At 39.3% G+C, this 16,854-nt stretch overlaps 1 protein-coding gene across 3 annotated transcripts in view; it reads right to left on the bottom strand.

Annotated features, from left to right (window-relative positions):
- LOC127573055 (cytokine receptor common subunit gamma-like) overlaps positions 1–16,854 on the bottom strand; it is a 38,712-nt gene that overhangs the window by 13,891 nt on the left and 7,967 nt on the right. For all 3 annotated transcript variants that reach the window (XM_052020856.1, XM_052020855.1, XM_052020854.1), the window contains exons 2-4: positions 9,327–9,414; positions 2,953–3,134; positions 157–299 (exon numbers count right to left, since the gene is read on the bottom strand). In XM_052020856.1, coding sequence (XP_051876816.1) covers positions 157–299; positions 2,953–3,134; positions 9,327–9,414 — 413 coding nt within the window. The remainder of the gene's footprint in view (positions 1–156; positions 300–2,952; positions 3,135–9,326; positions 9,415–16,854) is intronic.

The following is a 16,854-nucleotide window of genomic DNA, read 5'->3' on the forward strand; positions in this document are numbered from 1 at the left end:
TTTGATCCAATCCGGCTGCCAGAGGGAGGAAACCTTTATCCTAATTCCCAGTGGCAGATGATAAACTACTTCTGCTGCTCCAACCCATTCATAAGAATTAGATATTAGCCTCAACGTGAAACACATGTAAGTCTTGTAGTCACTGCCACTCTGTACCTGCCACTCCTTCTCCTTATTATTCTGGTGCCTGACTTCATACTCCAGACATCTCTCTGTTGGCATCGGAGCATCCCAATGCAGGAGGAGCCCATTGTCTTCTGTGGCATTCACCACCAGGTTCCCAGGAGGAAAGGGTTTCACTGAAAAGTAGCAATTGAGTTTTTGTCCTGTTACAAAAGTGGCTTAATCCAAGCATATCAGAGTGTAGATTCTTTCAAAAAAAATTATAGCATGGCAAAATTGAAGTGAGAGAAGTGGCCAAGCTTCAAGGGCTGGCATCAGTTTAAATTCAATGCAAAGACTGGATATTGCAATTTTCTTATCAGTAGGATATGGAAGAAAATTTGTTAAATTATTAACTGACTATTTAGACACCTAGACTATTGATGTGTAGACATGCTGTCCAGGTGATTTAAATTAACTAAATCTGAAATAAAAAGCTGGAGTCAATAATGGTGATCATGAAACTTTCAAACTATTGTTAAGAACAATAGTTTGAAAGTTCACCAATGTACATCAGACTGGTCTTCATGTGACTTCAGAATCACATCAATGTGCTTGACTTTTTAGTCCCAACAAGCTCCTCTGTAAAGGGTGAATGAGGAATTGGTAATACTTGCCTTGTCAGTAACGCTCATGTACAATCAAATAATAAAAAAAGGTTTACAACCTAAGAACCCTTGATCTAAAGCATTTTCAATGTGATAAAACTTAAGTTTTTAGGACTATATTTATACATTTACCATTCCAGTTATCATTAATTCAATAGTGGAGACTTTGTGCTGAAGAAGTTACTGATAAGAACCTGCCAATGAGTTAAATAACTGAACAGAATAATAGATAAAATCAATTAAAGAGATTAAAAATTTAAAGTGGATAATATGGCCTCTTTAAAGTCTCTGATAATGTGAAACAGTAGGCAAAATCTCACAAAAGGGAAGCTTGTTTTGAAGGTGATGAGCTTCACAATGTAAAAGTCTATCATTTATTGAAAACAGTTCTTTGCTCATACATTTTCTTATGATAAAAGGAAATTAATAGTGCACGCTTGTACATAAACTAATATGCAGGAAGCTGAATGATTATGGCATAAGATAAAGGATTAATGAAAGGCCATTTAGCTTCATTATTCAGAACTCATTTTACAGGTTTTTCTATTTCTTTTAATTTTTTTTATTTATTCATGTTTCGGGAACTGGCAGTACTGACAATGCCAGCATTTAATCCCCATCCCTAATAGCCCTTGATAAAATGGTGGTGAGCTGCTTTCTTGAACAACTGCAGTCTTTCTGATGAAGGTACTCCTACAAAGCTACTGGGTAGGGAATTCCAGGATTTAGACCCAGCAATGAAAGACCGGTGATGTATTTCCAGGCTGGTCTACAGCTCGGAGGTGAACCTGCCTGCGATGGTGTTCCCATGTACCTGCTGCACCTGTCCTTCTTGCTGGTAGAAGTCACAGGTTTCAAAGGTGCTGTCAGAGTAGCCTAGGCAAGTAACAGTTGTGCATTGTGCACCAATGGTGGAGGGAGTGTATGTTCAAGTGGTGGATGAGGTACCAAACAAATGGAGAGGGCAAGGGGTGGTGAGAACAGAGGGCAAGTGGTGCTACATTCAATATATTTCTCTCTCTTTCCATAGATATGGCTGTACTTTCCTGTTTCAATGTTTTGTTTCTTTCCCTTTTATCTTTTATAAAGTAATGGTTACTTTGACAATTTAGTTCTATACCATAACACAGACATTCTCTCTGTTCTGTCCATGATCATTCCCTCTTCATAATTTAAAACATGCTGGTGTTCTCACTTTTTCATCTCTGATGAAGTTTCCTTGACCTGAAACATCAACTCTGCTTCTATCCCCACTGATGCTGCCTGACCTGCTTAGTGCTTCCACCATTTTTTTTAATTTCCAGTGTCTACTGTTTTTTTTGCTCCAATTAACATGCAAAGGGGGAGGTTGTTTCTAAATGCTGGCCTCTCTTTGATCAAAAATCTAAGACTCAAGATTAACTTGCCTAAAACTTTTCCTTGAAGCTTTGCTTTGTACTGAACCCTTCTCACAAAGATTGATCTCTTTGTTTGATTATTAAAATATAAATATTAGTTTTTTTCTTACTAAATAAACCACTGACAGAAAAATTGCTTTTGATTGTAAAATAATGGTTAAAATGCCAAGGTCATTGCTGTGGTTGAGCATAATGCCGCAATTGTTAGTGTCATAATAACAAATTGTAAAACATTGGTAAAATGAAAATAATTGGGTGGAATCAAGCTTCCAAATGTATGAGTCCAAAATGAGTTGATGGTCAGATGCTAGTACATTTGACCTCCTGCTTTGCAACTGGGCTCACCATTGAACATTTGCAGCTGGATTACCTTAACATTCAAAGCAATCCATTACATAATAGAATGCTATTAACATAAATTAGTGTGACAGTACCTAAGTCAACAATGTCCATATTACCTTTTGAAGATTTATCAGTATTATGCGCAACTAACTCAATCCACAAATATCTTCAACAACACTACTCCCTACAAGAATAACATTGCCAGGGCCCAATTACTTTAGGAAAACCCATCTGCTAGTTTACATTGACATCACTGGCTCCAAGTCGTATCTTCTTTCCGAGTTCTCTCACCATTGACCTGAACTGGAACTTTTTTTTGACACACTTCTTCAGTCACTGGACATTAATATAAATGGGTGCAATAATCTTCCTCAATTTCAACATTCTTTTGTGATTTTGGTTTTACCCATCTCAGCCAGTGTCTTATTTACAAACACCCTTACCTTGGTCCTGGAGATGAAAAATTTGGGCTGCTCTTGAAATATTTTGTGAGTCATTGGATCCATTTCTGAAAACATAAAAGTCTTTGAATTGTACAATCTCATTGGCTGAGAAATTGCACCCAATGTTATAGCCATCCTGCTGAATGTAGTTTCTACATTCCTCTGCTGGGTTTGAGCCATACCTGTAATGAATGACAAATGGTCACATTTTCAATTATGAGTGGGAAATTAAAAATTGTAAAAACTACACTTATGAAACTATGAGAAGAAAGAAAGACAGTCTAAAAATTCATACACGTGGTGCTGTCTTTATTTGCGCCACCCATATGAAAAACAAGTATTTTCAGAGTGGAACTTGATAAGACAACCTCCAGGCTGAATCATTGCCACTCTGAAGCATTAACTGAATCATTGTTGTATTGATGATGGGAATTCAGCATCTGATCATCTGATAACATTCTGAGGAAAAAAATTAATCTGAGTCCTGATGCAGGGTTTCAACCCAAAACTTTGACAATTCCTTTCCCCCCACAGATGGTGCTCAGCCCACTGAGTTTCTCCAGCAGATTGTTTGTTGCTCCAGATTCCAGCATCTTGTCTCTTGTGTCAGGATTAATCTGCACTTGGAGATTTAGGGATTATTCAAGTACAGTTAACATGGCTTTGTTAAGTGGGGGATCCTGTCTGGCCAGTTTGAATTTTTGGAAGAGGTAACTAAGTATGTTGATGAGGATATTGCAGTTGATGTATTCTACATGGACTTCAGTAAGGTCTTTGGCGAGGTCCCACATGGGAGATGGTTCCAAAAAGTAGGAACCCATGTGATCCGGGGCAATTTTGTCTATTGGATCCAAAGTTGGTATGGTGATAGGAAATAAGGGGTAATGGTCAAGGGTTGTCTTTGCAATTGGAAGCCTATGACCCATGGTTTACCAAGGGGGTCGATACTGGAGCACTTGTTGTTTCTTATGCACATTAATAATCTGGACGTCATTGTAGAAGCTATGACTAGTAAGTTCATGGATGACAAAAGTCACCCCTCAGCCTCCTTTGTTCCAGGGAAAACAAAGGCAGCTGAACCAACCTCTCCCCATAACTAAAACCCTCCAATCCAGGCAACGTCCTGGTGAATCTCCTCTGCATTTTCTCCAGTGTATCCACATCATTCCTACAGGGTGGCAAACAGAACTGTACACAATACTCCAAGTGTAGTCTAACCAGAGTTTTGTAGAGTTTCGACATAACGTCCAAAATTTTTTAATACTATGTGCTGACATATGAGGGCATGCATGCCATATGCTGTCTTTACCATTCTGTTTACCTGTATTGCCACTTTCAAAGAATAATGGACTTGAACCGCAAGGTCCCTCTGTTCATCAGCATTCCTCAATGCCCTACCGTTTACTGTATGTGTCCTACTTTATTTAACTTCCCAAAGTGCATCAGCTCATACTTGTCAGGATTAAATTCTATCTGCCAACACTGTTGTAAGCTAAGGCAACCTTCCTCTCTGTCCACAACACCACCAACTTTGTGTCATCTGCAAGCTTACTGATCATGCTTCCTACATTCACATCCAAGTCATTTATGTCTCCTGTGGGGGAAGGCGGGAGAACATGGACATACACCATGAATGATAAGGTCCTAGAGAATACTGAGGAACAGAGGGACTTTGGTGTGCAAGTCCATAGATTCTTGAAGGTGGCAGCACAAGTAAATAAAGTTGTTAGGAAGGCATATAGTTTGCTGGCCTTCATTAATCGGGGCATTGAATACAAGATCAGGGAGGTTATGCTCCAATTTTATAAAACCTTGGTCAGACCTCAGCTGGAGTACTGCACGCAGTTCTGGTCACCACGTATAGGAAGCATGTGATAGTGCTGGAGATGGTACAGAGGAGATTAACCAGGATGTTGTCAAGGATGGAGCATTTTAGTTATGAGGAGAGACTGGAGAAGCTAGGCCTGTTTCCTCTGGAGCAGAGGAGGTTGAGAGGGGACATGATTGAGATATTTAAAATTATGAGGGGTATAGATTGGATAGACTGCAGGAATTTTTTCCCCTAATTGGAGGTGAATAAAACTAGGAGACATAGATTTAGGGTAATGGGTAGGAGATTTAGAAGGGATTTGAGGGGAAACTTTTTTACCCAGAGAGTGATGAGTACTGGGAATACATTACTAGAGAGAATGGTGTAAGCAGAGTCACTAACAGTATTAAGCAGGTGTCTAGATGAGTACTTGAATTGCCTAGGCATTGAAGGCCACAGGCCAAGTGCTGGAAGATGAGATAAATACAGATGGGTGCCCATTGGTCAATGTGGACATGGTGGGTCAAGTAGCCTGTTTCCATGCTATATGACTTTATGACTCCAATCCAATTCTTACTTGTGATTTAGTTTGTGGGATAAATACTGGTCAAGGTCTATGGGAAAGTAATCCTGATCTTACACAAAATGGTGTTGGAGAAACTCGATGTTCAATCCAAAAAACAGGTCCTTTGTGATGTTTGAAGTGGCTGTATCAGGAATTCTTATTTTGTCACTTTTACTTGCTGTTGGGATAAGAGTATAGTTTATAAGGAAATGGATGGGTGAATGGGATTGATCTGATGTTTGGCATAGACTTGATGGGAGGAATGGCCTCCTACATCATAAAGAAATATGAAACACGAGAATAGAAATAGATGGATCATTGTGGAGTGGGAGTTTGTAACTAGTGGGTAGCCAATGACACAGCTGGTAGAGCTGCAGACCTACAGTTACAGTAATCCAGCTTCAATCTTGACCGAGGTGCATCTGTGTGGAGTTTTTAATGGGTTTCCTCTGGGTGCTCCAGTTTCCTCTCACATCCCAAAGATGCGCACACTGGTAGCTTAATTGACCCCTGTAAGTTGCACCTAGTGTGTAGGTGAATGGTAGAATTTGTGGGGAGTTGATGGGAACATGTGGAGAATAATACAGGATTACTGTAGGAATAATGTAAATGGCTGTTTGGCATAGAGTTGGTGTACCAAAGATTCTGTTTCCATGATATATAATTCTATGACTCTATGCCACAGTTTCTCAAGACAAGAGAGGAGGTTGAGCAGAAACTATGTTGGAGTGGAACATTGAAATCTTAGTTACACTTCACAGGTGTAACATTATTGGTGGTTATTTCAGCCTAAAAATACTGCACTATAAGTTGAGATTCTTGTCAATTCACTGCCCTTGCTTTGATTGCCAAACTTTGATTCAGTACTGATTGCAGGATATTACTGAAAGCAACGTTGTATTTCTGCATTGAAATGTGTTTACACGTTCTTCAGAAGCTGCTATACAGCAATGAGAATGAATGTTGAACTGTTGCCTGGGGAGCCATCTTCCCATTTGGACTCCCAACAATGGAAAATGCAACCATGGATTTATTGGATTGCTACAGAAACCTCCATATTTTTAATATAAATACATTGATTAAAGAATGCCAGAAGTTCCTTGAAGAATAGACACTTTTCTTGACCATATTGTAGGTAAGTGTTCAATGCTTCCATTGAAATAGCACAGGCTACATTTTGTAGTTTCTGCATAGAAAATAATTGACTGCCAAATGTATTAATGGATAGCCAGTCTGTTCAACTTTTCCAGAGTAAACAATCCAATATATTAGTCCAAAGCACCAAGTGTGATGGCATAGTGGTTGAGTTACTGGACTATTACCGTAGGCCTAGACTAGATTTGAAGATGAGAATCTTAAACGCACTGTGGCAGTTGAAGAAATTAAATTCAAGTACTTAAGTAAATTTGGAATAAAAAAACATGTGTTATGGTAACTATGGAATTAGTTCACTAATAGACTTTATGCGATTCTAGACATACAGCAATATGGTTGATTCTTATCTGTCCTCTGAACTCTTAGGAATGGGCAATAAATGCTTTTCTCCCCAGTGTTGTCCACAGCCTATGAATGGATCATTTTAAAAAGGATTAACATATGGAGCTCTGAATCAATGTGAAGAGTGAAATTAGGCTAATTACAAAGATATAATTGTGTAGGAAGTGGGAAAATTCCAGCCGATCAAGTATGACTAATACTGAGCAAGAGAAATTACTCTGACATGAAACTTTGCTTCTAAAACTGCACGGAAATCACATTTGGTTGGTATTAGGGAAGATTTATTCCACATTAAATCTATCCTTTAGTTGTCGTCTAAGTATTCTGTGTAATACCGTGAAAGGAGTGCTATTACAGCGCCGGTGAACTGGGTTCAATTCTGGCTGCTGTCTGTAAGGAGTTTGTACGTTCTCCCCATGACTGCGTGGGTTTTCTCCGGGTGCTCTGGTTTCCTCCCACATTCCAAAGACGTATGGGTTAGGAAGTTGTGGGCATGCTATGTTGGTGCCAGAAGTGTAGCAACACTTGCCGGCTGCCCCCAAAACACTCTATGCAAAGGATGCATTTCACTGTGTGTTTTGATGTATATGTGACTAATAAAAAGAAATCATATTTTATATTACATCAAAATGTGTGTTATACCTCATTTCAGAGTACCAAATGCTTGACAAAAATGAAAAGATTTTTGTTATTCTACATATTTCTCATAATGTCCCACCAAAATCATGCCAACAGTTACAAAGAATTATTACAACATTGAAACAGATGACTTGGCCCAAATGGTCCATGCCTTTGACCAACCTCCTCCCACCATCTTTCATTGAGTGTCAGCCATGGTTTAGTTGTCAGTCATGGTTTAATTAGTTGCACTCTACCTCTGACTCAGAAGGTTGTGGGTTTAAGTCCAAGTTCAAGCTCAAAATACTGGCAATGTCAGCATTCATTGTGAATCCTTAACTGCCTTTAACTGAGTGACTTGCTCAGTCACTTTAGAGAGCATAAGAACATCAAGAATGTAAGCAGGATTAGACCATTCAATCTATTATCTCTGCCGAAGGAAGTATCATCCCTGCATTCTCATTCTTTCTCTCTCTGTCTCTCTTTCTCTGTCTCTGTCTCGCTCTCTGTCTGTCTGTCTGTCTCTCTCATTGCTTGCTTGCTGTACCTACACATTAACTTTCAGTGATTTGTACATAAGAACATTCAACTCACTTTGAATACCAACACCTTTTCACATTCTCACTATTTAAATAATACTCTGCATTTCTATTATTTTCTACCAAAATGGATAACTGCTGAATACTCAAGTGACAGAGTGTTCATGTAATTTCTTATAGCACAATAAACTGGCATTCATGTCGACATTAGAACATAAAATTGTACCAAACAGAAACAATTAGTTGCATAGCCCCTGGAGCTTGTCTTGGTATTGAGTAAGATCATGGTCAATCTGTTATCTCAAGTCCAATTTCCTGCTGATAGCTTGATTCTCTTTTAATGCTGAGAAATATGGTGCATTATATTTTGGTAGGAAGAATGAGAAGAGGCAATGTAACCTAGAGGGGACAATTCCAAAGGGGGTGCAAGAACAGAGAGATCAGGAAGGAGATGCATTGTTTTTTGTAAGTGGCAAGGCAGGTCCAAGAAGTGGTTAAAAAGACAAAAAGAATTCTGGGACTTTATGAATAGAGGCAAAGAGTACAAGAGCAAGGAAGTCATGCTGAACCTTTAGAAAGCACTGGTTTGGCCACAACTGTCCAGTTCTGGATGCCGCATTTTAGCAAAGATGTTAAGGGTTTGGAGAGGTTGTGGAAGAGTTTTTCCAAAATGATTCAAGGGATAAGGAACTTGAATTATGTGAATAGACTAAAGGAGTTGGTGTTGTTCTTTGTGGAACAGAAGAGATTGCAAGAAGATTTGATTGGGGTATTTAAGTGATGAAGGGATAAAGAGAGAGTAGATGGGGAGAATCTGTTTTCATTGAAGGTGATTGGCAAGAGAGCCAGAAGTGACATGGTAGGGTCTGGTATGTACTGCTGGAGGTGGTACTGGAAGCAGATTCAATTGTAGTGTTCAAAAGGGAGCTGGATAATCAGAATCAGGTTTATTATCACTGATGTATGTCGTGAAATTTGTTGCTTTGTGGCAGCAGAACAGTGCAAGACATAAAAATTACTGTAAGTTACAAAAATAAATAAATAGTGCAAAAAGAGGAATAATGAGGTAGTCATGGACTGTTCAGAAATCTGAAGTCTTTGATAAAAAAAATTTGCAGGGCTGTAAGGGTGGGGTGAGGTGGGTTGGAGGCAGGGAGTGAGATAAGCTGGATAGCTCTTACTTAGAGGTGGTACAGACTTAATGGGCCAAATGGCTTCCTTCCATTCTTAATCTTTGATTCTGTAAACTTAATGTCCAAAGACCACCAAAGTGCTTCTGCATCAATTGCTATCAGAATGAATGCATGGAAGTTCCCAAGCTACATTATGTGGTCGGCGGACTCACCAGTAGTACAGGGTGTAGTTTATCTTCCCTCCATTGTGGCTCCACGTACACTCCATAAATTCTTCATTGTGGACAATACAATTCACATCTAGAAGGGAGGCAGAAGAGGGACTTACTCGCTGTGCTTCCAACTATCCAAACCAAAGCAAAATATAACTAAAATTTTACTTACAAAACTGATACACTAGATTATCTACAGATCCAGGAACTTCCAACCAGCATAATTTTGAAGTCACAGCACTAGAAAAAAGAGGGTTGAAAGGCAACATGATTGTTGCTTGCAGGATTTTAAAGGGGGTCAGAACATGTAGACCATTTTAAGTTTGTCCAGAACAGGAGAATGGGAGAATGCGGCCTGCAGTCAAAAGGGAGTGATTTTAAGATTAATCTGCAGAACACCCAGATGTTTCATGGGTGCAGTCCACTGGCCACATTCACTGCTCATGTTCCCCATCGTCTCATATTTACCTGCACTATATGCCCTGGTGGGAACCATCCTGGAGCTGAGTGAAGGTTCTGAGCAATTGGCAGGGTCTCACATAAATCTGTGGGCCAGAACAAATCCCACTGATGAAGTTCCCCTAGAAACCTTTAAAAGATGGCAAAGCCATGCCCTCACTTTGCAATCTATTAAACCTGTCAAGTTTTTATTTCAATGTTTCTGATTGTCTCCGATGTATTTAAATGATTAAACTATTAAAGGAGACATAGGTTGTATACCCATACAGTCACAGAGGTGAGGTTCCACAGAGTGCCTGGTGATGGTAGAGCCACCTGCTACTTGAGTTAACCTGTTGGAGAGGGTGCGGAGGAGAAAGTTGGAACAAAATAAATCCCACCACTGAGGGAAGAAATGGAGGAGAAAAGCACGATCTGATTATACTAGCAGTGAGCTCAGATAATTCTTGCATATATTTTAGTTCATGGTGTTTCTCAAACTCCATATATTTGGATAAGAACAAACAAAATCATAAACAATAATCTGTTCTGAAGTTAAGCAAAGTTACAAATGGTAGGGTTGGGGGTGCGGGGCAGTGTGGGGACTGTAATGCACGAAGATAGATTCTTCCTGTGGTGTGAGTACTGCAAAGAATTGTGCTTTTTTTTAATGTCAACTTCTTGTGGTAATTACATATTTAAAAAAAAATTACAAACTATTTATAAAACCACAGAAAAATTGAAACTTACTGACTAGGACTATATGCTCATACAATTAGTGAGTAAAAATATCCCCTGATGTTGCTAAATGTGTAATGAGAATTTCCATTGATTATCAACTCAAAGATTACAATCTTTTGTCAGATCTGCTAGTGAACAAAGATCAGATGAATAACATAGGGTAAGTATATACACACTGAGAGTTGGACCGCAAAGATAAACTTCTTGCTAATCTGAAATAAAACAGAAAACGCTGGAACACCTTTCAACAGTTCTGATGAAAGCTCATCAACTTGACAAGTTAACTCTCTCTCTCCACAGATGCTGTCTGACTTTGTGAGCATTTTCAGCATGTTCTGCTTTAGATATCCAGCACATGTAGTGTTTTGTTTTGGATTCTTTTTAATCCTGCCGCTCAAGGACAGTCACTACTACTTCAAATAAAATGCTGGGATAGAAAGCAAGTTATATTAAATTTCTTCAGCATACGTTATGGTAAGAGGTCTTGTGCTGGGACAAGAAGACAATCTGGAGTCAGAATGCACATTGCTAGGAATTGATAAGATTCCCTGTGCAATATCTGTAACTTCTTCTGCGACCACAATCCTGCATGAACTCTATGCCCCTTCAATTCTATCCTTCAGTGAGTTCCTGATGTCTTTCGGTTTTCCATTGGTGGCCATGTCATGTGGTCTGATGATGTGGAATCTTCTTCCTAAGCTCTCCTGCTTCTCTACCAGTGTCATCTCTCCTAAAGTGCTCCTTAAAATCTGTTGCTTTGACCTATTTTTTGGTCAACCATCATAATATATCTGATGTAGGGTTTTGGCCCGAAAGATCGACAATTCCTTTCCTCCCACAGATACTGCTTGACCTGCAGAGTTTCTCTAGCAGATTATTTGTTGCACCATAATTTTTCCTTTTGTGAATAATGTCCAAGAAGGCTCCTGCGGAGCACCTCAAGACATTTAATAAATTCAAGCTGCAACCTGTACCATTCTGCCAATGGATTAATTCTCAGATGGATGGGAACATGTGTCTAAATCAAAATGGGAGAGTTAACCTCAATCACAAATCCACCTGTACAAGCAGACAAATTAGGAGCAGGGGTAGGCCATTTGATTCCTCAAACCTGGCAAGACCTCTAACTCAATTCCCCTCCCACTCTTCAAAACTTCAGTGAATACAAGCCTAGCTTGGCCAACCTTTCCTCATAAGACAGCCTTACCCATTCCAGGTATTAGTCTGGTAAACCTTCTCTGAATTACTTCCAATGTGTTAAGATCCTTCCTTAAATCAAGAAAACAGTACTGTGCATAGTATTTCAGATGTGGTCTTACTGATGCCCTATATAACTGAAGCAAAAGCTCCCTACTTTTGTATTCAATTCTCCTTAACTAATTGAGAACACCTCATTATCTTGCTTAATTTCTTGCTGTGTCATGCACAAGGGCACCTATCCCTTTGCATTTCAGAGATCTGCAATCTCTCACCATTTAGGTAGAACATAGAACAATACAGCACAGGAACAGGCCCTTCAGACCATGATGTGCTGAACCAACTAAACTAGGAGTTAAATTCCTAACTAAACTAAACCCTTCCGTCTAGACAAGGTCCATATCCCTCCATTCTCTGCACATTCAGTTGCCTATCTAAGAGCCTCTTAAAAGCCTTGACCGTATTCGTCTCCACCACCAGCCCTGGCAGCACATTCCAGGCACCCACACCCTCTGTGTAAAAAACCTGCCCTGCACATCTCCTTTGAACTTACCCCCTCTCACCTTAAATGCATGGCCTCCAGTATTAGACATTTCAACCTTGAGAAAAAGATACTGGTTGTCTACGCTATCTATGCCGCTCATAATCTTATAAACCCCTATGAGGTCTCCCCTCAGCCTCCACCACTCCAGAGAAAACAACTCAAGTTTGTCCAACCTCTCCTTACAGCACATGTCCTTGAATCCAGGCAGCATCCTGGTAAACCACTTCTGCACCCTCTCCAAAGCCTCCACATCCTTCTTATAATGGGGCAACAGAATTGTATGTAATACTCCAGATGTGGCCTAAAAAGAGTTTTAAAAAGGTGCAACATAACATACCTTTCTTTTGCTTTTCTTGCTGAACCTGACCTCCTTTAGTCCCACTCACCTCCCATAACCAGAGATGGAGTGAGACTAGAGGAGGTCTGGTTCAGCAAATTGTGCAGAGGACGTAAGAATATACACAGAGAGGAGTGGGGTTAAAGATATAGATTGCAATCAAATAAAATGTGACAGTCAGATTAAGCATCTGAATTATATATAAAATAAATAGTTTTTTGCAAGGATTGCCTGGAAATTTTTGTTTCCAATTTTAGTGGATGTGGTTAACACCGTAAAGATGTTCCCTTATTGCAGTAATGTAGCTGTTATTTTGTTGATTTAAAATCTGCTGATTTTTCCTTGTTCTACTTGCGTAAAAGAGAGAAATTAAAATTATGCTGAGTCTTTGCCTCTTACTTCATAGACAGGCAAGAAAGTGAGCCAGAATGTTATTACCAGGATGAATTTATTCCCAGGCTTCCCTGAAATGAAAGTTATCGCTTAATCTATGTGGTGACTGGAACCTAGCTATCTCCATGGAAGGTGTGTCAGTGTTGAGGAATGGAGCACTTCACATTCAGAAACCAAAGGCACTATTCTGACTCTGCCAGGCACACAACTGGCCTTTCCTGTTATAAATCTTGGCCTGGATTCGGACTGTGGTCCGACTGGTGAAAAGCCAGTGTCTAACTCACTCTATCACCCAGATCATCTTTTCAGGAGTTTGTTTTATAAGTGGCCAGGGACTAAGCCTGAGACAGGTTACTTGGCTGCCTTCTTGGTGAATGAATGTACTCAGGCATGAGAGAGGAAGGAAACATGTTTGTGACCATCATCATTTCAACAAGGCTCTTTCTGGTTGGAGGCAAGGTGTCCATCAGAAGGAAATGGAGGCTTTATTAGTATTGAAATGTCTGATCCAGATGTGATTGTAACCCTGAGTCATACAAATTACACACAATGTTGGCCCTGCCAGTGAACTCTGGTGGCAGATAGTATTGTGGTCTGAAGAGGCCCAGTTATCAATTTCTAACTTTATTGAGGACTCTCAGCAAGCCTGAAGAAACAGTTGTTCCCTGGACCTCACATGGTAAACCTGAGAACCCCTCTAGTAGGACTTTTCTCTTTGCTAATCTCCTGGGAAAAATGTTAGCTCAAGAGAACCCTTATCACAGTGCTTGGGACCATTTCTGTGTTCCCACCTTCTGGTTGGGTGAGTTCTTGTGCCTAGTTATTTCTGCTGAGTTTGGGAGGAAGATTAGCTTACAACAAGGCTTACAAATTACAAGTTAAACTGGTCCAGCCCACTTGCCAACACGGTCAAGGGCATCTTGCTCTCTCCACACTCAACTCATCCTCTAGTGCTAGTCCTAGCTCTGAAGTCACCAAAATATCTCCAGGTGAATTATAGCATAGTTTAGTACAGTGTGTTGTTCATCCAATTCTGTCCAAACACTCTGCCTCACACCTGAGATGAGAAGTGTACCATTGTGCATTGCGTGATATTTCTGAAATCCTGTTCTCCTGGGTTATCATTGTTGTACACAGAGCTGCCAAATTAGAGGCTGTTTATCACCATGCCTCTATTCAGATTGAAGTCCCCCAGCCAGATTTCTTCTGGGACCTTTAAACCAATGAAGGTTTTGAACTCATTAGTCTTGGCCTGAATTTGGACCATGGTCCTACTCGTGAAGAGTTAATGTCTAACCCCCTATACCGCCAACGTACTCTTTGCAAGGTCCTGATGCAGGGTTTTGATCCAAAACATCAATATGTCCTTTCCCCCCTGCAGATACTGCTTGACCTGCTGAGTTCCTCCAGCTTCCAGCATCTGCAGTCTCTTGCTTTTTGCTCCAGGTTCTAGCATTTGCAGTCTCTTGTACCTCTACTCTTTTCAGGGGTTTGTTTTGGCAAGTGTCCAGGGTGCAAGAGTGAGAATAGGTTAGTTGTCTGCCTTCCTGGTGAGTGAATGGAGTCAGGTGTGAGAGGAAAGAATTATAAACAAATAAAATAATACAACCAATTAAAACTTCAGAAGAAACTTCATAACCTAGCAATTGTTAGTATATAGAACTTACTACTTCACAAAGTAATTGCGGTGAATACCACAAATTCATTGAAGGCAATGTAAAGGAAAAAGGACTGAACTGTATTCTTTTTGAGTCAGATTAAAGAGGTTGAGGGAAGGCTTGGGTGGAGCATAATCACCAGCTTTGACCAAATTGGCTGATTGACATGCTTGTGGTCTGTAAATTCTAAGCCTATGTAAAAACTCTGTTTAAAAAATGACTGATAGTTTGATAATAGGAAAATTTCACAGATAATTAGATAAAAAGACTGAAAAATTGAATGCATGTGTTTGACTGAAGTACCATGTCTTATTTTTATCGAAATAGCCATGTTACTTGGCTCTAACATGTCACTGGAGATCTACATCTGCGTTCCAAAGCAGTTTGCCATTTAAATTGACCTTTAAGGGTATTTTTCTCTTTTAATTATGCATGGATGATACGGTAAAAGCAATGTGGGTTTTCCCCTTAACACAATCTTTTTACTGTAATGGAAAATAATCAGTTGCATTGCTACTTAAAGGAACAGTTGTTTTAATATATAAGCTATTAAATCTATAGTAAAAACTTGCAGCATCTGTCTCTCGTCTGCATTTAACAGAATAGACTAAATATTCTTCAGTCAACATTCTAATTCTATATTAAATGGATTTTCCATTGTATAGTCACATGTCTATTCTCCTGTAACAATACACCTCACAGAATAGTGCACTGATCATGGAATAATGTGACTCAGAACCTCAAAACCTGTTTATCTAGAACTTCTCATGACAATCTCCAAAACTTGAATTTTAAGGCATTAGAAGCTCCTACCTTAGCAGGGCATTACTGAAATAGATACTTAATAGTTTAATCAAAATGCTCTATTATTTTTCTATATTTCTTCTTCAATGGCTTTTCCCCATTCTAGTCAAGATGGAGAGTATAAAAACAATTCCAAGGCCTTTGCCAAGAAGATTAATGCAAAGTAATCCCCATTTCCACTTCTTTCTCTTGGAACAAAAGTCTTTCTCCATATAGCAAAGGCAGGAACTCTCCATCCTTCACCCAAAGCCACATTCCACCAAACCATAAGACAGAGTATTGAAACTTGAACACTTAGTTCTTCAACTGCAGATAGTTTTGGTGGTTACTATTTCCAATAATAGAAGCAGTCTGCTGTAAACCACATATTATACAAGTCATGGGGATATTTCTAGGCCCATGAAAAACATTAATCATTTGCAGAGGATAAGAAAAGTGACTGCAATTAATAACATAAAATGAACAAAAAAATTAAGACCAGATTCTACCGAAAATAAATCCTGAGAAACTGAAATAGCTGAGAATTGGATATAAAAGCTCAGACATGTAGTAATATAGAATAGGCCAATCAGTAACTGTAAACAGGTTAATATTTCATCAGCTTGATCCATTTTCAGATCAGAAAAATGAAAGAGAAACAAATACATCAGGAAAACAAAGTGAAAGGAAAAATGGATCTGGATACCCCTTTCACCAAAGGAAATGAGTGGGATAAATGATCTGAACAGTGTAAGACAGAGAGACATGAACTCTTTCAGTGAATTTTCTCAATAAAACAACACCAGATGGCACAAAGAACATACAAAAATTAAAATGTTGTATGGTTTGTCAAAAGAAAAGGGATGACAAAGAATACAGGAAAGGCAGGCATTTATTGTGAGAAAGAGAATGATTACTTATTTTGCTTAGTTATTCATCTGCCTTATGATCTAAATGTAGTGTTTGTTTTCCCCAGGAAATTCAGGGGATGAGGAACAGATCTGTTGCCATGGAAGGGGACCAAAGGCAAGCTGATGAAAATGGATCTATCACCAAGACACAATTCCACCTGGGCTTTTGTTCTCCAATGTTAATTATTTTTCCTTTTTTTTACAACAGTGAGCTTCTAGCATTTCCTGGTTTCATTCCAGATCTCTGACCAGGCTTTCTGGCATCCTACCACTTTGTACATTACTCTGTACTTTTAATGTCTTTGTATTGGCCTTGAGGTGACCTTTTAGGCTATATGACATGCTTGTCCATTCATAAGTTTACAAGTTGTTCAATCCATTATGATCTTCCTCCCCTTTTCCCTTCTGTCCCCTTTTCCTCCATGCCATACAGAGATTGTTTATCTTCCAGTTTCTGTTCCAAAGAAGAGTGGACACCTGAGTTACAAAGCAGTCCTCTATTAAATCTGATGAACCTCTGATGTAT

This window comes from Pristis pectinata, chromosome 8, assembly GCF_009764475.1.
Source record: "Pristis pectinata isolate sPriPec2 chromosome 8, sPriPec2.1.pri, whole genome shotgun sequence".
In the NCBI taxonomy this organism is placed as follows: Eukaryota; Metazoa; Chordata; class Chondrichthyes; order Rhinopristiformes; family Pristidae; genus Pristis; species Pristis pectinata.